General features: G+C 32.9%; 1 protein-coding gene across 1 annotated transcript in view; it reads right to left on the minus strand.

Annotated features, from left to right (window-relative positions):
• Positions 1-22,837, minus strand: part of LOC118744209 (low-density lipoprotein receptor-related protein 6) — a 184,401-nt gene that overhangs the window by 119,009 nt on the left and 42,555 nt on the right. Inside the window, exon 2 of the mRNA XM_036477057.1 lies at positions 17,251-17,876. Within this exon, the coding sequence (XP_036332950.1) occupies positions 17,251-17,701 (451 nt within the window). The 5' untranslated portion in view covers positions 17,702-17,876. The remainder of the gene's footprint in view (positions 1-17,250; positions 17,877-22,837) is intronic.

Here is a 22,837-nt window from a genome sequence, read left to right on the forward strand (position 1 = left end):
ACGGCTATAGGGGAATTAAATTTCAGAACCTTTGGGCACAGCTCAATTGGGGCGAGAAGCACAGGCAGCACGGACTAGCCTACAGCAGAGCTAGCCTACAACGACAATCAATTTAAAAGTAAACCTATACGTAGAAAATCAGGCGGCAGTTAAGGCTGTTACATATCTATTGGGTGCCCGTCCACAAGGGAATAGAGGGAAATGAAAAAGCAGATGAAACTGTCAAGAACGCGTAAAAAGGAGCTCCAACTTGCAACGCTAAGGACCTGCCGGTCTATGTGGGGCTCAACGACGGCCAGATTAACCTAACCTAACCTAATACGAGATCAAGACCCCCTCTATACCGCATTTTCTCTGATTCCACCACACACTATAAAAGGTGTCAAGCTTGACGAATGTTCAAGTTAATATTAAGGAAGAAACTAAACTAGCCACGAAGCACATGTGATAGGATGCGGACCTTTACAAAAATAATGACGCCATCGGCGTAGGTAAATGGTGCATGTTTTCCAGCACAGTGTAGCTGAGGTCACACCGCAATTCAGGATGGGTGTCGCTTGCCGGAAATTGTGGACTATTGTGTGCCAACCATTAACTTCAAAAAAGGGTAAAAGTTGAAATTCCTAGAAGGGAGCAACAGATTCAGGACGTTCCGGGATCTACCGATTTTTTTCGGCTCTGCACGGAGAGACCCAAAATGGAAGACAAAGTATATTCTTCAAAAATAGAAGATAATAAAACTCCAAACAAACCATTATTTAAGCTCAAACTCGTTATCCAATACTCCCCCTAGTGAGTGTTGGTCGAACGAAAAAAGCAATGAAGCCATAAACCAAATCGGACGTCGAATACACGGAGAAGGGCTAAAAAAGCATAAAAAATACGAATAGTGCAACGGAAAAATTGAAATCTAAAACCGAAAACGCTTTTGGCATTGTCAGGGGCGAAAGAAGTTAGTGTGCAGCATACAAAAAAAAGAACAACAAAGATGATCAAAAAACAAAATGAAAACAAATGCGTTAAGCTAAACATTGAGGAGCATGAAAAGAATTAAAAAGAAAAAAATACAAAGAAAAAACACTAGAATTAAACTTGATACTTCAAATCCATGCAGACTACAACAACACAAACAACGAGCAACACGAACAACAATGGGCAACAAATGGCAGTAGCACCAGCAACAATGGCAGCAGTAACCACAAAAGAGGCAACAAATAACAAAATGAACAACAGTCGAAACAGGCGCGCCTGCCGCCACAACGGCCACACGGGCCACAAAGCTGCCAAAGTGAAGCCCAAAAACCCAAAATCTAAAACTAAAGTGAAATAGCCAAGCCAAAACTTTGCCGAAAAAAATCGTACGCTCACCACACAGTTTGCTAAAGAAGAAGAATGGACACGACGCGACGCCAAAAGCAACAGCAGCTGCAACAAAGGGCCAATACAACAGCACCAGCAACAATGCATAACAGCAATAAAAGCCAAAAACAGGAAAAGAAAGCAAACAAAACGTTGCGGTGTTTTCGATTTTTTCGACATTCAATTCAACTGCTCTGCATCCTTTTTGTTGTAGCAAGCAAGCAGTTGTTGTAAATTTATACAAAATACTTTGCAAGTGTTCTGGTCTCTTTGAAGTGTTTGTTGTTTTTTTTCTTCGTTTCCTTGTTACTTTCAAAAAAAGGGTTTTTTTCAGTTAAAATGCAGCGCATGTTTTGAAGGCGGATGCTGTCGACAGGATACAAACAAACCAAGTTCGCAGCAAACAACAAAGAATTTGCAATTGCGCAACACACATGCTAATGTTCGCCACAAAATAAGGCGTTGCAACAAACAAAAAACAAAATATGCTACAGGTGGCAGGTAGAGTGGCGTCGACGGCGTCGACAACGACGGTGTGCATCCTTTTTGTGCGCCACGGTACGACCGATTCGAAACAAGCCTTGTTAGCAAGCAATGAATGGTGCACGAAAAAACACAAAGGATGTCAAAACTGACCACCAACAAACAGCACACAAACAAATGTACAAAGATGCGAGTATATGATTTACAAACACAAGCAGCAAACAGCGCATGAAAGAGGAAGGCCAAACAAATAAAGCAAAGAAAGCAGAAAGGAATATCAAACAAACAAGTATTTGTGTAAAAATTGTACCGCGATGGAGAAAAACCAATACATACTATTAAATTTCTTAAAACACTAAAATTTCTATGCAAAACTGGTAAACCTTTGTGACGTGGTAAAGGGCGTCGTGTTTCTCTCGGTCATCTCGTATTTACGTAGAGCTTGAGTAAAGCAAGTTGCTCCAGCGTTGGTGGGAGCTTTTATTTAGACAACTATCAATTAGGGTTTTCCCATGAGTTTCAATGAGCCGTATTCATAAAAATTCATAAGGTAGAAGTAAAAGTTTATGCTTTAACCCTCATTAGTACTTAGGGTCAGAATTTACCCTTTTAACATTTTTAATCCGATTTGCTCACTTGTCTTGGGGCCGATCAATCTAATTTTTATTTACTTTATTTTTTTCTGCTAAAAAATTAAATTGGTTTTCTCCATGGAGTTTTACATTGTAATTTTCCTCGAGTCCTATGCGACGTTCTAAGCCATACCTTTAATGCTTTTTATTTTCAGTTCCCTAATTCTTCCAAAGACGGAACAGTAGCTTGGCGGTAAAAACACTGAATACCTATTAGTTTTTGAACAGCCGTTAACGAGTATTTGTAGACAGCAAGCAATAGATATTTCAAAGTCATCCATCTATCTCGGAACACTGGAATATTTAATTCATCGTTCGAAAATAAAATAGGCATAAAAAATATGCAGCAAAGGTTTGCCAGAGAAGAGTATCAGCTAATGTCGCACAACCAAAACCGAATTCGAGCTATCACTGCAAGCATAGCTACAGGATACTTTGCATTTGCGATAGCCAAACTGTACAGCCACTATGGCTAGCTAAATGACGATTTGGAAGACCTATACATAACAAACAAACCAGAGTCAACCAGTTAAGCAGTACAACGAATTGAAGCAACCAACAACGGACCGTCAAAACGAAATCTTATCAGAACAAATTTGTGTAACTTGAGCAAACGAGCGCCGCAGCTGCTACCAACGCACAGTGGAAACCTTCCATAGCAAAAATTTACACAAAAATTTAAGACAAAAGTCTTGCATAAGACAATTGTCAATTCTGGAAACTATCTTGAAAGTTCTTTACTGTCTTTCGTAAGACTAATTAAAAGATCTGCTGTTCGCCTTTTAGCAATAAGCATTTTTTTTAATTAAATTAAATTAAAAACGACATATATTTTCCTTTTTATACAATGACAGCTAATCAATAAAAAAGATTGTATAATAAATAAATTAATTAATAAAACGAAAATTAATAAAAATATTTTTAAAACTTAAATGAGATTAAAATATATATATATATTTTTATTAACTTATAATTATATTTAAAAAAAAATATTACATCAAAAAGAAAGAAGATAGTACATACTTGAAAATCAAATAATATTAAGAAAAAATATTTTAAAAAACAAAATCTAAAAATTAAGAGAACGTTAAATTAAACAAAAATACAAATATAATTAAAAAATAATAAAATAAAATCGTAAAAATTATTTTTAAAACAATAACATCTAAAAATATAATTAAGTAAGAAAAGAATTTAAATAAAAGAGAAAAAACAAAATAAGCTTCTAAAAATTAAATGAAATTGAAAAATATATACATATTTCTATTTGTAAACAATAAAATCTAAAAATTTAAAGAGAATGAATATAATAAAAGAAAATCATATTAAATTAAATTTAAAAAAATAGTTTCTAAAAATTTAGTGATATTAACACAAAAAAAATTTAACAGTAAAATCTAAAAACTATATGAAATTGTTTTTCAATTTCTTTTCTTTTTAAAAGAATAACATGTAAAAATTAAAAGAAAATTTATTTGAGAAATAGACAAAATTAAGTTAAAACAAAAAAATAATAAAAGGTTTCTAAAAATTTAATGAAATTAAAAAATATAGTGACTCCAACAAATATACACGTGTTGATAATATTAATTTTTAATATTCGTAATGTTTTTCGAGCTAAATTTATTTTATTTTTCTAAAAAATTCCGTCACAAAAAAAAATTCTAAAAAACAACGGTATTTTTTAGTCGTTTGAAACTTGCTGTACATTATCTAGACTAAAATTGTGTGGGCTATAAAACTGCATACACAAAAATTTTCTTAAGTTTCAGATTAAAATGATTCAAATTTTAATGAAAATTTGTTGAATTGTTGAAAAAAATCTTAGCTCGAAAAAAATTATGAATATAAAAAAAAATACAACACGTAGTCATTTGTTTGAGTCACTGTATATATTTTTTATTTTAAAACAATAAAATATAAAAATTAAAAGAAAATCAAATTTAAAAAAGAACTCCGCTATCCGATGACTCGAACTCGGATCTCTCGAATGACACGCCTGTGCCATTGCGACTGTTCGAGTGACGTCAGCTAAATGGTATACAATTGCTTTCTCTCAAAATAGCTTTTCACCACGTGTGGTGAATGAGAGAGCTTTTTTCTAATACTACGTTCAAATTGACGAGCTAAACATGTTAAATGGGCTTGAACCAGTTAAATGAACAAAACATGTTCATAAACAAGTTAAATCGTCATGCAATTGTTTGAAAACCAGTTCAGCGCAGAGTTGTATCAGAAAGCTTTCTGCTCCGACCAATCAGAAAGACCCAAAAGCTTTCATTTGACACGCCAACGTTCAAAAAATTTATATTTTGAAAAATATTAAAAATTATCAAAAAATATCAAAATTGTATGCCCGCCAAAAAAAAGGCCAAGGCGGTAATGACTTATTTCCCATCAGGTCTCGTCGTACGCAGAGATAAATAGAGCATACGAACTAAACATTTTGACGTATCTAAATAATCCGTATGCAAAATTTTATTGGTAATCAAACAACCGTCAAAGTTAACTCCAAATGTTCAATGTGGACGATTGTGTTCCAAAAAGCTCTTTTTCATTTAACAAGTTAAATGAGGCCAATTTTAACGTAATATAAGACTTTTGCGCTAGAATAACAAACGCCTTTCGAACTACCATCTTACCATCTATCGTTCATTTGTCTTACGAAAGACTTTTTACTATTTTAGCCAGCATTGTCCTGTTTGTTTCTGCATTTTTCAAAAATATCTCAATTTTGGCAATGAATATTTCAGCACCCTGTTATTTTAGCACCTTCTATTCATTTTAAATCTTAGATATTTTGCTATCGGACGCAATTTCAATTTTTAAAATATTTTGATTAATTCAAAAGTTACGATTTTTACAACGAAAAAAATCAAAACGGCGCCATTGTGCAACGCAGCTGTTGTTGCTGCCTCTGGGAGTCCACCTTTTTGATGTTGCTGTTGCTATTACTGTTGGCATTGGTGCTGCCTGAAAGTGTAGCAGCTCGACATAAACGGCGTGAGCAGCTTCTTAACCGGCTGGTTGTTTGTTTGGCGGCTGAACGTTGGTCAGTGCGCGCATGTTGTATGTATGAATGTATGTACATTGCACATTTGGCTGCAGGCGTACTTGGCTGGTTAAATGTCCATTTTGGTTATCTGTTGAAAAGTTTTTTTTTTGTTTTGCTGCTGGCTACCGCGTATGAACAACAACCAGTTAAGTCAGTACGTAACCCCAATGTGGTTGGAATAAAAGGGAGACAACAGCTAAATTGGCGTTGCAAGTAAAAGCAGTAGCGTCCGAAGCGCTGAAGGTGACTTTAGGTGTAGAGCTGTTTTTGCTGTCGCTGCTGCTGCGGCTGCGACCTGCGCTTGTGGAAGTTTATCACATATCGTAATCTTGTAATTACGTGTGTGCCACAAATGTTAAATGTAAATGGTAAAAAGGCAAGCAGCAGCGGTTTGGAGCAAGAAAAAGCGCAGGCGCTCAAGAAAACTGAGGGCGCAAGCAAGCAAAAATACGTTCGCTTAATTGTATATACAAATATGTATGCATTTGACAGCATTGGCGCAAGCGTTGCCGCGCGTTACTACAAGTACGGGCGTAATTAACGAGATATCAGCGCATAACTACATTTAGCAACTTTAATGATGTGCAGAATTTTTAATGATTACAATTGCCATGCGCAAAAGGGAAATTAATAAGAATACAAAATAAAGGCGGCAAAAAGGAAGATAAGGAAAAAAATCGAAAAATTAATTCGTGCCGTAAAGGCGCGGAGCAATTACTTAATTTTTCCTTTTTAGATACATATGTAAGTCTGCATATTTTTTCTTTTTATTTCACTTTATTTTCATTTTAATCACCTCATCACACTCCACACGTAGCACAGCAACACGTAGGTAAACAATTTTCAAAACTATTTGGTACATTTTTTTAATTAAATAATTATAATGTTGTTTGTTATTAAGCGTTCTTTTTCACTTCTCGTTAGCTTTTAAAATTTAATGATGCAAATAAACATACCGACAGCGTGTAGCTGATAATTTTCCGCTGCTTCAGCCATTCTTAGTCTATCTTCTACTTTTGACGAAGCTCATAATTTTTGACTCAAAGTACTACTACTTTTATTAGAGCTCCATTCAACTGGCACTGTTAAAGTGTACTAAACGTCCCATTGAATGCTTTTGATGTTCTAAACCTCCAGGCACAAAGCAAGTTGCCACTTAAGTGAGACACTAAGTACTACTCGTTTAGTGAGTACTCACTTTGCCGCTTCAAAATACTTTTGATGGCATATTTTATTTATGTTTTGTTTTCAAAACTTAGCCACAAAAGGAATATAACAAAAAAAATGTATGCGGTCGTCACAAAGTCACACAAAGTAATGGGCACAAAATAGTCTTAAGTAGTGTAAGTTATTTAGGTGGTCAAAAGGCGCAAAGGATGATGATTTAATGATGTACTTAAGTGTTTAAAGATAGCAGGGATGGCAGTAAAATACATGGAGATGTGCATAATACACATGTCGAGTGCAAAAACAAAAATATATAGTAGTGAATTTTCCATAAAAATGAATGATTTCGTCAAAGCAGCACTCATTATTAAGGCAGATATAAAGAAAATGTGAGAAAATGAAAGATGGTTTGAAGCTCAAAGGAACCTAAAGCTGTTATAAAAAGGAAAAATAGATAAGCTTTATGAGGATTCGTAAAGGATAATATTCCCTATCCTCTACCAAGACGCATATTTAATTAGTTTTAGGAAAAAGAAATTTCAACTCAAAAATCTATAGATATAATCACTCCGAAACCAAGGCATGGATTTGAATGCAATTTTTACCGATGTATTGCTAGAGGTGTAACTTAAAATATAGAAAGAAAGAAATTAGAGAGTCGCCACCTGTTTGAAAATTGCAGTTTGAATGAATTCATAAGAAACAGTAAATATTGCTATATGGTTGTCAAAAGCAAGAGGTTTATTAAGGCTTACAGTCGAAAATGTGTTTGTGGAGATTGCCAAATGTTTGAAAATTTGAATTTAATTTCTTTGGGTACAAAACTGAAGAGATTTAGCTAAGTTAACGGCCGAAAATATTTTTGAGGAGGGTTGCCACTTGTTTGAAAAATTGTATTTAATTAAATCGATAAAATAAATGAAATATTACAATACGAGTGGAAAACAACATAAAATAAATGAAATATTACAATACGGGTGGAAAACAACACAAAAATACTTTGAACTCGCAGTAAAGCACGGGTACTTGCTAGTAAGTAATAAGTAAAAAGGTATTCCCTTACAGGGCAATTCTGGGAACTGTCAACTGTCAGCTCAACACAGTTTTCCGAAAGACAAAAGCCTTTCGTAAGGCACTGTTAATTCTGACAAATACTTTTTTTACGTTTTACTGTCTTTCGAAAGATTACTTGTATCTTGGCAATAAGTTTCCTAAAAATTCAGTTGAAAAAAAAATATATATGATTTTTCTCTTTAAAACAATAGACACTAAAAATTTCAAGAAAACTAATTAAGATATAATAAAATTTAATTAAACTTTGGAAAAACAAGTAAAATAAATTTCTAAAAACTAAATCAAATAAAATTGTTTTCTTTTCAAAAAAATCAAATCTACAAATTAAGTGAAAATCAAATTAAAAAAGAAAAGAAATAATAAAAACAGTTCCTAAAAATGTAGTTAAATAAAGGAAAGAAACAATAAATACAAGTTTTTAAATATTTTCTTTTTAAAACAAGCAAATCTAACAATTTAAAGAAAATTTAATTAAAACAATGAAATGATAATATAAAATCAATTTCTAAAAATTTAATAAAATTAAAAAAATCGTTTTATTTTAAAACAATATCTTAAAAATAAAACAAAATAAAGTAAAAAAAGAAAACAAAAGAAATAAAAAATAAAATAAGTTTATAAAAACTGAATGAAACAAAAAAATAGTTTTCGTTGTAAAACAATAAAATTAAGCTAACACATAAAAAATTAAATATGTTTCTAAGAATGAAGTAAAATTTAAAAAAATTTAAAAAAAGGAAATACATGGTAAAATACCTTCCTAAAAATTAAATGAAATTAAAAAATAGTTGTTTTTAAAGAACAAAAAAATCTTAAAACTAAAACAAAATTAAGTAAAAAAAGAAAATTTATAAAATAAAATCAGCCTATAAATTAAATTAAATAAAAAAAAATATTTTAATTTTTAAAACAAAATCTATAAATTACAACAATTGAATTAAAAAAAGAAAACATTTAACGCCAGTGCTTGAGCAAAGAAAAAAATAAAATTAATTTCTTAAAATTTAAAAAAAAAATATTTTCAAAACCAAAATTAAATTAAAAAAGAAAGTAAAATAAGTTTCTAAAGATTAAATTAAATAAAAAAAAAAATATTTTTCATTTTAAAAAAACAAAATATTAAAATTAAAAGAAAATTGATTAAAAAAAATAAATTAAACTGAAAACAATCTGCTGCTCGAGGATTCGAGCCTTGGATCTTTTGAATGGCACGCCAGTGATTGAAAAGAAAAAATTCTAATTAAAAAAGATAAAAATATTCAAATAAATTCCTAAAAATTAAATGTAAAAAAGTATGTTTTGGAATAATAAAATCTTAAAATTAAAACAAAATTATCACTAGCAAGAGAAAGCAAAGAAAAAAATAAAATGAATGAGCCTCGGATCTCTTGAATGGCACGCAAGTGCTTAAAAAGAAAAAAATCTGATTAAAAAATAAGAGAAAAACATTCAAATAAATTCCTAAAAATTAAATGTAAAAAAAGTATGTTTTGGAATAATAAAATCTTAAAATTAAAACAAAATTAAATTAAAAAAGAAGATTAAAAAAAAATAAGCCTAAAATTTAAATTAAATTAAAAAAATATTTTTATTTTTAAAACAAAATCTAAAAGTTAAATTTTAAAAATAAAACTATTACATTTAAAAAAATACCGAAAAGAAAAAAATGTATGTAATTAGAAACAAGAAAAGAAAAAAGTTTAATAGATTCCTAAATATTAAATTGAATTCAAAAAAGTTTTGTTTTAAAGCAATAAAATCTTAAATTTAAATCAAAATTAAGTTAGAAAAGACCATTTAAAAAAATTCAAAAAACAAGTTTCTAAAAATTAAACAGAAATTTAAAAAATATTTTTCGTTTTAAAACAATAAAATCCTAAAGTTCAAAGAAGAAAAGATGTACATAAAAAAAACCGCTGCCCGAGGATTCGAATTTCTGATCTCTCGAATGGCAAGCCAGAGCTTAAAAAATAAAAATAAGATTTAATTAAAAAAAAGAAAAAAATTAAATAGGTTCCTACAAACTATTTTTTTTTTTAAACAATAAAATATTTAATTTAAAATTAAATTAAATTAAAACAAATATTAATCTCAAAAGATCCGCTGCCCCAGGATTCCAACCTCGGATCTCTCAAACTGGCAGTGTTTAAAAAAGAGAAATATGCAGTTAAAGAAATGAAAAGAAAAAATTTAAATAAATTTAAAACAAAATGTTTTGTTTTAATGAAATAAAATCTAAAACGAAGAAAAATTTAGTTGAAAAAAGAAAATAAGATAAAATAAATAGGGCTAAAAATTAGATGGAATTCAAAAAACAGTTTTCTTTTCAAAACAATAAATTAAAAAAAGGAACCTATTAAATTTAAAATACTCATTCCGGTTGTCAATTAATCGGCAATTTTAGTGAAAAAGACCCTAAAAAATATGGCATGCGCCCGAGGCTTATATCATTTGAACAGTCTTTATTGAAAGTATTAAGTGTTAATTTTACGCAGTTTTAGACAGAAGGTCACAGAGTATAGAGGATAATGAAGCAGAAAGGACAGAGATTTTACAGTAACAACAAGAATTTGGCCTGAGCCATTCTCTGCTGTAGCGCTGCATGAAAGAGCTCAGTAAAATTGAAAGGAATGAAGAATCTGTAGCAAGAGAACATTAGTAGCGATGTTCCACAGATCTTGAGTAGGCAAAGTGCTTGCTGGAGCAGTATAACCTAAAAAGTTTCAAGCTTAAGGCAGGCAGGCATACTTACAGGATAAATTTTTCCGATTCGCCTTCACAGCAAATCTAACGAGGGATGAGAGAAAGTTGTCCTAAAATATATCATACATACGGGCATTACATATTAAGAGTTCATCTGCACAAACTTTGAAGTGTTGACAGATGGCAGAATAAATTCTTAGGTGCCAGTACAAACTTCATTATGCGTATTATACATCTATCGTCTCTGCTAAGTCATTCGTTTAGACGATAGATAAAAGTATAATATGAGTTTACTGAAATCAGGACACATCGGTTCGAAAAATTACAACTCCTTGAAGAAGTTCACGAAGTGGATTGGAACCTTAGCTAAATAACTGACTAGCTGATGTCCAACATTAAAGCTGGGCATGCCCACCTAAGAGACCCAACGGGATATTTGCAGAACTTTACATCATTCGGTAGATTTTCCACTAAGAACGGCAAAATAAATAGACGAATTTATACTTCAGACTTTTCTTGATCACAATTTTGTTCCAAACCCATGAAAATAATCTATATGAAAATTCAGACCATAAATGCTTGAAACAACTGAATAATAATATCTACCTACAAAAATGTTACTAAACGCTCCCAAGGCAGCTTTAAAATTCTCAGCTTTAAGAGGATTTACGATAAATACTGGCAAAGGAATGAAATTCCATGCAACATTCGCAAGTAAGTTGTGACAGCAAGCATACAAGGACGACATACATATGTACATAAAGTCAGCGTCAAAATATGAATACCCTGACGTTTTAACCTTTTTTTTATATTTATATTCTCCAAACCAATTTTATTTTTTTTAATTTTTGTATAAAAATATAGTTCATTCGACAGAAAAAACGAGCAGAATAACTTTTTTCAATTTCATATAGAACTCGGAGAAATACCAAAAAATTTTCAACTTTTTATTCAATTTCTTGGAAAAATTATGAGTTGGCAGTTTTGTAGCCCATTGAATTTTTGTAAGGGTGTTGCGCATTTTTTTTTCAAATAAAAATAGATTTTGTTCTTGCGTTATATGGAAATGCGAAACACATTTAATATTTTTAAGAACTTGAAACTTTGCACCTTATTATACGAAAATTTAATGGGCCACAAAACTGCATACCCAAAATTTTTCTAAGAAACGCAACTGAAAGGTTGAAAATTTTTAATAATAATTTTGTGGTATTTCTTGAATTGAATCTGCTGGTTTTTGTTGTTAAACGAAATAGCTATATTTTTATAAAAAAAAAATAAAAAATTTGGTATGGAAAATATAAATAAAGAAACGTCAGGGTATTCGTAATTATGACGCTGACTGTATGTATACAATCTGTCATTGACATTGCGCAAAGGACATTTTATCTAACACATACACCTACATACATATGTATGTATGTAAAAGAGGAAAAAACAAATAAAAACTCAAAAAAGGAAAAGGCGCTTTGTGGGAAGCGTGTCGCTGCAAAAAATAAAAGTTAAAAGCGGAAAAAATTAAAAAAAAACAACAAACAACACAAAGTAAAAGCATTACGAAAGTGCAGCAAAGATCTTTGCGACACACAAGAGAAAACGCACAGCCTGTCGGCGGCAAGTGAGTGGGATAAAGCGTACAAGACAAGGATATGCGACACACACGAAAAATTAATGCAAGACGAAAAAAATATATATTTGTACAGTACCGATGCATTTTAGGTATGCAAGCGTTAGTAAATGAGTGTGTGTGTGAGTATGACGCGTGAGCTTTTGCGCCTGTCAACACACCGCACTACTTCTGTATTCCCTTTTGCGAGGCGATGCGTTGCGTTGCTTAGCATTACGTGTTGTTGCCTTTGTCCTTGTCACCAAAAGTAGCAACGTTGGGCTGTTTCGCGCAATTTTCACTGACTAGCTTCGTTTTTCTTTTGACAACTTTACAACATTTTTAGTAAATTTTTTATTCATTTTACATGCATTCATTTTTTTTTCTTTTACATTGCGCTACTCTACTGACTGACTGGTTGTCTGACTAACTGATTGCTTAGTGGAAGTTGCGGGGTAGTCTGCTTTTAGGCGATTAAAGTGAGTGCTAGCAAAGGGAATGCAGAGGAAGGAACTTTAGATTTACTATCAACGACTTTTTGTCGGTGTTTCGTTTTTTGTCGCACTTTCACGTTACGTCGCTTTTACGATGAATTTCACTTACTTGCCACCGATTGGTGGTGGCGATGAGTGCAACGGGCTTTCATTTCGTGACATTGTTGGGAATAATCCGGTCGGAGGTAGTGAGCTGATAGCGGAAAGTATGTATACGTGTACATACTTATGTAAACCAATGTCATTTTTAGAGCGTAATCTCAAAGAAATGGATTAGGTTAGGTTAGGTAAGGTTGATGTGGCAGTCGGTTAAATTTACCAACTCACTTAGACCTTTTGAAGGTCCATTGTGGTACCACTGCACAACACGGGAACCTCGGTGACTATTCTTCAGAGAACCAATTTGAGGCTCTTATAAAGCGTAGAATCGGTTTTATTCCTACGCGTGATAATTCCGTAAGAGAGCTAAAGAAGGGCCTGCCTAAAAAGCTTGCTCTCCTCTTAGCCAAAGCTGGGCAACTACAGAAGAAGTGCTCTACGGTTTCTTCCTCTTCCTCATCTCTGCAACTTCTGCAATATTCATGGGAGAAAATTCCAAGCCTTGAAGAGTGCCTGCCAAATAGCCAATGACCGGTTACACAAGCCGTGACCTTCGCAATGTCCTCTCTTGAGAGGCACAGCAACTCTTTCGTCTTTTTCTTTTCTATTTGCGGCCAAAGCAGCCTGGTTGTTCTACATGTGCCCTCCTCTAGCCATGACCTGTTGGCCTCTTGGATCATGCTATTTCGAAGTTCTAATTTGCAGGTTGCCATGGGTATCCCAATAATGCCCCTGTTTTCACATAGGGGTAGATTCGTACCTTTCCTGGCAAGCTCATCGGCCCTGCAGTTTCCTTCAATACCTCTGTGTCCCGGAACCCATATGAGGCTGACCTTGAACACGGTGCTAATATCGTTTAGAGCTGCGAGGCATTCCTGCGCAACCTTCGACCTCAGCATTACCATGTTCATTGATTTAAATGCCGCCTGGCTATCCGAGAAAATATTAATCGTAGTCTTCGTTACGGCATGTGTACTAAGGTACACAGCCACCTCCTTTATAGCTAAAACTTCTGCCTGATATACACTGCAGTGGTCCGGAAGAAATGGATTAGAATAGATAATCTGAGGATTTTTCGAAGACATTCTTCTTATTTTATTTTATCATAATTTTGTTTTATAATAATCTTTTATTATTTTGTTATACTTTCTAACTTTTTATTTTTTTAGTTTGTAAAATTTTTAAATCCTTTATTTCCTATATTTTTTTAAATTTAATAAAATTGTTTCAATATTCTTATCTTTTTAATTTCTTAAATTTTTTTTCTAGTCCTTTCCATCCTCAAGCGAAACTTGAAGTTTTTTTATGCTTCTTTTTTCGCAGTCAACTTTGGAGCTCGCGCCTTTATTCGTGTCTAGTGGCGATATGTATCACCATATGGGTGCCAAACGAATGGGGTTTTAGAAAGTACTTAGTAGTTTGAAAATATTTTGAAGAGGGTTACCACCTGCTTGAAATGTCAAATTTAGTTAACTTATACTCAAATGTCGGCCGCTGTGGTGTAGTGATAAGCCGTGCGCGCTTCCACTCCATAGGGCCTGGGTTCAAGCCCTGGCCAAAGCAACATCGCAAAAAAGCCTCCGAGTTATTTCTGCCATGGAAAACAGCTTCTCATAAAAATAAAATCGCCGTTGTGAGTCGGCGTAAAACTGTAGGTCCCTCCCATTTTGTGTGACAACATCAACGCCCACGCCACAAATCGGGGGAGAAGCGCGGCCAAACACTAACGTATGTGTAAGCGCCAATCTATTATTATCTATATATTAATACGCTAACATGAATTTTGTCTCCGTTCGTTTGGAGATTCTACCAAACCGATTTCCAAACCAAGAACACCATTGGAAAGGCATTTTTCCGTAGATGAGCAGAGTTTTTATGGTTTCACAATTGCTTGAAAATTACGCCCAAAACCGTCGATTAAACATTTTCGAATTGTGTATAGATGTTGCTTGAACATGTTCAATTTGACATGTTTCGCCTGTAGTTTCACTACACATTTGAAATTAAGCTTTGAAATAAAGATAAATATGAAGATGAAGAAATAAATGATAACGATGAAGTAAAAAAAAAGAATGCAAAAGTGAAGATAAAGACGAAAATGGAGACAATGACAGATACATAAGAATTAGGGTAACTGAAGGGGTAAGAACATTTCTTGAATTTATGAAGTGAAACTTCTTTAGCGGCAGTTGGTTGGTTGGTAGTAAATTGTCAAATTCAAGGGGAATTATGCACATGGAAATGGTTTTCAGCGGTTTAGCGGTTTGAGAATAAAAACAAAAACAAAGATACCTAGAGGTACAGGCAAAAACGAAGATCAAAGTAAATTTAAACACTTTAAGGTAAAGGTGAAGAGGAATATGCAAAAATAAAGATAAATATGAAAAGGATGAGGATGAAGATCGATATTGTTATCGATATAAAACTCGATATTTTTATCGATATAATAATCGATATTGCTATCGATAAAATAATCGATATTGTTATCGATACTGTTACTGATTAAATAACCGCTATTGTAATCGATATAATAATCAATATAATAATCGCTTAAATAATTGATTTTGTTATCGATTTAGTCATTTATATTGTTAACGATATGTGCAATAAGTATTGTAATCGATACTGATGATTGTTATATTTATCGAGAAATTAATCGATTTTACAATCGTATTTTTCTATATGTTTGGATATTGTTATCGGTATTTTTATCGACACAGTTATCAACAGGGTTATCGATACAGTAATCGGAACATGGAATGTGATCACATTACATGACATCACATCACATTTGATCACATGATATGAAGAGACATCACATGATATTACATCACATAATATGATATCACATCACACGATATCACGTGACATGACATTATATGATATGACATCACAGGATATGACAACACATGACATGACATCCTATCACATCACATAAAATCACTTCACATCTTATCACGTCATCGCACCTCATCTGATCTACGTGAATAGAAAAAGAAAAGGATATAAGGAAAGATGTGACAGATAAAAACAAAGATGAAGACCAAGGTAAAGTTACCGAGTTCAAAACCAAAAACACCGTTGGAGAGGTAATTTTCTGTAGATGAGGAGAGTTTTTAAAAGTTTCGGAATTGGTTGAAAATCGTCGTTTAAAAATTTCCATATTTGTGTATGGTTGTTTTTCCAACCGTTCAATTTAAGCTGTTTCGCATTTTGTTTTACTTCGTATTTGAAATTAAACTTTGAAATAAAGATAAATATGAAGATGAAGAAACGAGTGATAACCATGAAGACAAAAAAAGGCAAAAGTGAAGATAAAGACGAAAATTGAGATAAAGGCGAAAATGGAGACAATGAGAAATACATAAGAATTAGGTTAAAAGATAGAAATCGAAATAAAATCAGCCATAAAGGTTACTGAAATTTATCGAATCATCGAAGTATATAATTATTTATCCATGCTTATTAAGTTATCGCAACGTATCGAATTATTCAAACTGATCAATGTTTACTGAGTTGTCGAAATTTATAGACACAGAAACTTAGTTGTCCAAATTTACGGATAGTTATCAAGCTATAAAAAAGTGTGGGATTAACGAAGTTTGTCAAGTTAAAGAAATGGATCAAGTTATCGATATTTATTGAATTATCATTATTTATAGACTTAACAAAATATATCGAGGAGTCGTAATGCATGGAGTTCTTTCAACTTACAGAGTTATCGATAATTATTGATCTACTGAAATTGGTTGGTTCAACAAAGCAAAGTTTATGGAATTTTCAAAATATATAGATTTATCGAAATTTCAAGGTTATATAAGCTTATCGATTTACCACTGCTTATCGAATTTAATCGTCTTAACAGAGTGTAACGAGTTATCAAAATGTTTAGATAGTTTTCGAAAAATGTGGAGATGTCAAAAGTAAAAATTTATAAAGGTATCCATAGTTTTTGCATTTTTGAGTTATCGAAATTTATCGAGCCATCGAATTTCACAGTTATCGAAATTGGTCGAGTTAACGAATTTTGCTGAGTTATCGAATTTTAGTGTTCTTGAAATTCATCGAACTATTGATATGTATCAAATCATCGAAATTTATCGATAAACTTGAATGTATCGGGTCAATTCCAAGTCCTGCCGAAGTCCTCCAAAGACCTTCTCAGATAAAAAAAAAATTAGTTACGTTTTAGCAGAAGATTTTCCGGTTAGTTAATTTGTACCGTATAAGTATCGCTACGTGTTAAGTTAGAAAACCTCTCCAAGGCTTCTAAAACTAGAAAAACTCTCGAATTTCGACAGTAACTGGCACTCTAATTATTATTATATTACGTCGAGAGCAATAGGCTTGTAGGCTTATGCCTTCCCGATTATCAACTGAACTTGATTGCTGGTGAAAATAAAAAAGAAGCTCTGGGTTTTTGAGATGTTGTGCGGAATTTTGATCACTCAACGTTTCGACTTATCCACCGAAGGACCTACAGTTTTATTGTTTTTTTTTTCATTGCACACCCAACTAGATGTGTTTTGTTGGTTTTTGCTTGAAAAAATAAGAAATAAACTTTCGAAAAAAACTTACCATTTTTAATTTGTAGACTATCGCCAATAAAGCAGGTAATTATGAGCGATAAGAGGAGTAGCCTATTCGCGCTGCTACCAATGCTCTTCTTGCTGCTCTGATGATAACTACAACTGCTTGCCAGCTGCTTTTGTTTTTGCTGCTGCTGCTGTTGACACCTGTTGTTGACGTTGTTGCTTTTTTCCGCGATATTTAATTGTTTATTACATCGTTCGGGCCGCAAGCGAGAACAACCACAACCAAAAGGATGATTTCGACGTCGATGAAGATGCTTACATTGTGGTATAGTATTTGCAGTCACTGTAACATTTGCTTTTATTGTTGAACTTGCTATTTTTGTTGCTGCATATTGGTTTATTAGCGCCTTATTTGCACAACATTTGTTTCTTGCTGTTTTTCTTATTGTTATTGTGGTGCTCCTCACGGCTGCTAAAAATGGCTCTTTAGCCATTGCTTTTATGCACTTAACATAGGCTACTTCACACAAACACACCAACACTCTTTAATAAAACTCTGATTGATAGCGGACGTTGGCAAAGGAAGGATCTGTGTGATTTGTAGTTTTTTTTTTATATACTCTGTAGCGAATACCGGAAAAAGTACTTTTGGCGGATGCTCCAACCCAACTGAAAATAGATGAAAATACATAATTGGTAAAATTTTGAAAAACTGCTTTACTTAGTTTACAAATCGAGGGCTTTATATTTAATACCCTCTATCTGCATTTTTCACAAAAATGAGATTCTGATATAAAACCAAACTGGCTAAACAGATTGTAGTACCACAGCCACAAGCTATTTCGCTAGCTACATGAAATACATCAGAAATAATACACCATAACCATTGCTACATATTGTGGGCAGTTTAGAGCATTTAGAATATTTTAACTTTTGACAGCTCTTGCTACATACCACAGCCTCACCATTCTGGTTAGGCAGTAAGACTTAATTGTCATCGGTGATATTAATGCAGACCTTGTATAACGCTTGACAAAAGAATGAACTGTTAAATTGCATAGGCGGAATTAACATCAGTGCTGACAGGTAAGTCCCAGAAGGTTTCTAGCACAAAGTAGTTTTTATGGAAATTGCAGATAGAGGGTATTAAATATAAGCCCTCGATATGTATTTATGTACGAATGTATGTATGTGTGTATGTATACAAACAATAAGTAGTATGGCTGATTTATATGAGCTGAGAGAGAGGCAGAGACTTTTGCCATTTTCAGCCAATGAATTTGTGAAGTAGATACCCTGAATTTAACCTCCATAAATCCTAGGCCCTTTTTCGTACCAAATTAAATACAATGCTACGTACATTAATTTTTGTATGCCCAAATGAAGCAATTCTTCCAATATTCAATAGCGCAAAATTGATAAGAATACATAAATAAATAAAAAAAAATTAGCTGATAAAAAACGGAAGTGATAAAATATCGCTGGCGATAACTGAAACGTGGCTACTAGCTAAGCAATATTTAGCATAAGCAGCGTTCATAAACATTTCTCTGTTTCTGCTCTATCAAGTTTCTTTTCACGTATTCTTATGATTCCATTTTTTATAAAATTTTTTTATTTTTTTCATTTGCTAATTTCATAGAGATTTATTGCGTTAAATTCGGCACTCCATCAGTTATGCAAATTATGCCGTCTTATTAAGCATATTTCGTATGTCAGCTAGACATAAAATAAAATGTATTTTAAAAAGCATATAAAAATTAATAAATTAAGCAAATTAATGGAGCTTTATAGCAAGATTAAGTGGATCATAAAACTGGCAATTGGAAAGTTTTAAGTAGATCTACCAAGAAAGTGAAACGAAATAAATAAATAAAGCAGTAAGATACAAACAAAATAGAAATTTAAATCATTTATACAGGGTGTCCCAGAAGTAACCTGCCAAACTTTAGGGGAAGGCACAGTATACAGTAATCCAGATAGGCAAAACATAAAATGTAAATATGCTTATTTGAAAATTTATTTGAATGTATTGGTTGATATTTTTTCACAGTTGTCGTTTTCTTTAACCCAAATGAAATCCAATTTCAATATTTTCTTATAGTGGAAAATATTTTCAAGTCACATAAAATAGAACAACGAGAAAAACAAAATTACTAGCAAATCAGGCTTGCAGCGTAAGCGATTATAACCGGATGCAGTTCCTACATAAGTCATATCTGGTTCCAAACACAACTTTGAGTGAATAATGGTGGGCTGATTTTGTAAAATGGATCCATAAATTAGGGGGTAAAACAAGTATTACTTAGCTTAAAGGTAGAACTCTCTAATTTAAAAATATACCACTCTTATAGTGTATAGCTCCAAAGTTTTTATGAAATATGTACCCAAAATTATATATCGACGCTCGAACTAATGCAGGAAAGGTTTATGCAGATAAGCAAGGCCGTTTTTCAACGGTATAAAATGTATATACACATATTCTTACATACATATTTATCAAAATATTCAGAATGACGAAATGAATTGGTTCAGTCGTGTCTGTTTGTAAACACGCTAATTCGAACAAAATTTAGATATTTTAACGAATGTCGGTGGCGAAGTTGCCTTTGGTATAATTTAGGTTAGTATTAAATTTTGGTGAAACCTGTCTATAACCACGACCACCTCCCATGTAGTAATCAACAATATTTTTGTTTTATTATTTTTTTTTACGATTTCGCTGTTAAAATTTACATTTCAAATATATCAACAAACATTTGGGGGTACTTTTGCACCAGTCATTGCCTATGGGTTAATAAAAAAATAATCCCATACATGCACAATATTTCATGTATTAATTTTCAAATAAGCATATTGTCAATTGCTGGTTTACTGTATACTGAGGGGGAAGGTAGGTGGGGGGTGGGCTCTCTGATAAACAAAAAATTTTCAGGTAAAAGTGTTACCGTTTTTGAAATATTTAAATTTTTTTTTTAATTAAAAAAAATCGTGCCTCTTCCGGTATTTTCTTTAACTGCATCTAAAAACCAGACTATACTTAGTAAATTTTTTATGTAAAATGCTTCCAGATAGTTGCTTCCCCATACTCAAATGCAATGTAGTTAAAATATATTAAGGAGCCATCATAAAATTATGACTATTTTGGGATTTTTAACTTTTTAATATTTTCTCCCCCAAATTTGACTATCTCTGGTGAAAAAAAATGTACTGAGCTATAACTTTGCATTACATAAAAAAAAATTGTTCCTTTAATAAAGATTTCAGAAAGGTGCCACTCTTACTGTTTCGAATAGAAAAAAAGTTATAGCCGCTTTTGTGGGCAAAGGACTGAGACACGCTAGAATGTATTTAATAGATTTAAATTTAAGTTGCTCTTGTTACCGACCAATGATATGCTAAATAGTACAAAGGTACATTATTTATTACCTGCCCCTGCCATTATTCGAACATTGTGTTATTAATACCATAACAGAGAACACGCAGATACGTCGCATGAATATGCGGATATTCACCTATTCACGGTGAAGCTTGCTGTAATGCCAGAGCTGCTCAAAGACGGTGAAGTATTCGCCCGGACCCATAGAGAAATATATGAAGGTAGTGATTTTTACACCCTTCTTGTTTGCCTGCTTGTTAACTATCATTTTTCACTTTTTTAAGGTCGCAGACCTGGAAGGCGTGGCGGCGAAACAGGACGTCCTGCAACGGTAGATGTTGAAGTTGTGTTAGAGGAAGTGGAACTAGGTCCATCGACTTCAGTGAGAATGATGGAAAGACGGACGGGAATACCAAAAACTACAGTTCACCAAGCTTTACAAGACCATCGATTTCATCCCTACCACATTCAACGTTTTCAGGCTCTACAAGAAAGAGATTACCTCTCGAGGGTTAGATTTTGCCGTGAAATGTTCCGAATGCATAAATCAGACCCCAACTTTTTTAATAAAACAATTTGGAGCGATGAATCATCATGCAAACGTGATGGTTATTTTAATTTACTTAAGCTTCACAGTTGGCAGATAGACAATCCTTACGAAATGAGAGAAGATCGTTCGCAGTACCGGTACAAAATAAATTTATGGTGCGGTATTTTTAATTGTCAGATATTGGGACCTGTGGAACTGCCGCCAACGCTCAACTCTCACAGTTATTTAGAGTTCCTTCAGGAACGGCTTCCAACTCTTTTAGAAGACGTACCCTTAAACCTGCGGCGAAGACTATGGCTGCAAAATGACGAGTGCCCTGCTCACTACGGGCGTGAAGTAAGAGCTAATTTAGACGAAACTTATCCTCGCCGATGGATTGGACGATACGGGCCAATCACGTGGCCCGCTCGATCGCCAGACCTGAATCCATTAGATTTGTTCTACTGGGGCTGTCTTAAGGACAAAATTTATTCAAAAACAATTCAAAACGAAGAGCATTTGCGGGAACAAATAAATGGAGCTGCTGCTCAGATAGCCCAATTGAGTTTAAGATCTCTAAAAGCGTCTTTTCTTAAAAGGTGCCGAGCTTGTATTAGAGTAGTTAGTCGCCAATTTGAGCATATTTTATCAATATTATCAATATATTTATTTCACGTGAACCCATCCTTCACAAAAAATATTGATAGATATAGCCCTTGTATAGACTCTAGTCCGAATTCCGGTAAGTAATATATATATAATAAAATAATGTCAGGAGCAGGTAATAATGTAACTTTGTACTATTAAGCATGTCATTGGTCGGTAACAAGAGCAACTTAAATTTAAGTCTATTAAATACATCTTAGCCTATCTCAGTCCTTTGCCCACAAAAGCGGCTATAACTTTTTTTCTATTCGAAACAGTAAGAGTGGCACCTGTCTGAAATCTTTATTAAATGAACAATTTTTTTATGCAATGTAAAGTTATAGCTCAGTACATTTTTTTTCACCAGAGATAGTCAAAGTTGGGGAAGAAAATATCAAAAAGTTAAAAATCCCAAAATAGTCATAATTTTATGACGGTTCCTTAATATATTTTAACTACATTGCATTTGAGTATGGAGAAGCAACTATCTGGAAGTATTTTACATAAAAAATTTACTAAGTATAGTCTGGTTTGTAGATGCAGTTAAAGAAAATACATGAAAAGGCACGATTTTTTTTAATTAAAAAAATGTAAATATTTCAAAAACGGCAACACTTTTACCTGAAAATTTTTTGTTTATCAGAGAGCTCACCCCCCCACCTACCTTCCCCTAAAGTTTGGCAGGTTACCCTGTATAATTGTGTGTTAAATAAACTGATTTGACGATTCAAAAGGCATTAAAAATGTAAAAAAAAATTTCTAATCTGGTATAATCCGAATCTTGTTGCCGAGAATTCATTTATTGTTGTTGTAACTGCATACAAGTTCCCCAAAGAGTTTTTGGGAGTGATGCTGTAGTGGCTGTCCTTGGCCAGATATATGTACATATATACATCCATATTACATATTACAAACATACAGTTACTCACAGAAGTATTCGTAATTTAGTTTTTTCACAATATTCCAAATGTTGTCCATTATAAATCTTTTTCGCTAATTTTCATTTAAACAAAAACCATATAAATGATTCTTGCAAACTTTGTACATAATTCATAAAAATGAATCAAACATAAAAAA

Source organism: Rhagoletis pomonella, unplaced genomic scaffold, assembly GCF_013731165.1.
Source record: "Rhagoletis pomonella isolate Grant_MI unplaced genomic scaffold, Rhpom_1.0 Rhpom_scaffold_00008, whole genome shotgun sequence".
In the NCBI taxonomy this organism is placed as follows: Eukaryota; Metazoa; Arthropoda; class Insecta; order Diptera; family Tephritidae; genus Rhagoletis; species Rhagoletis pomonella.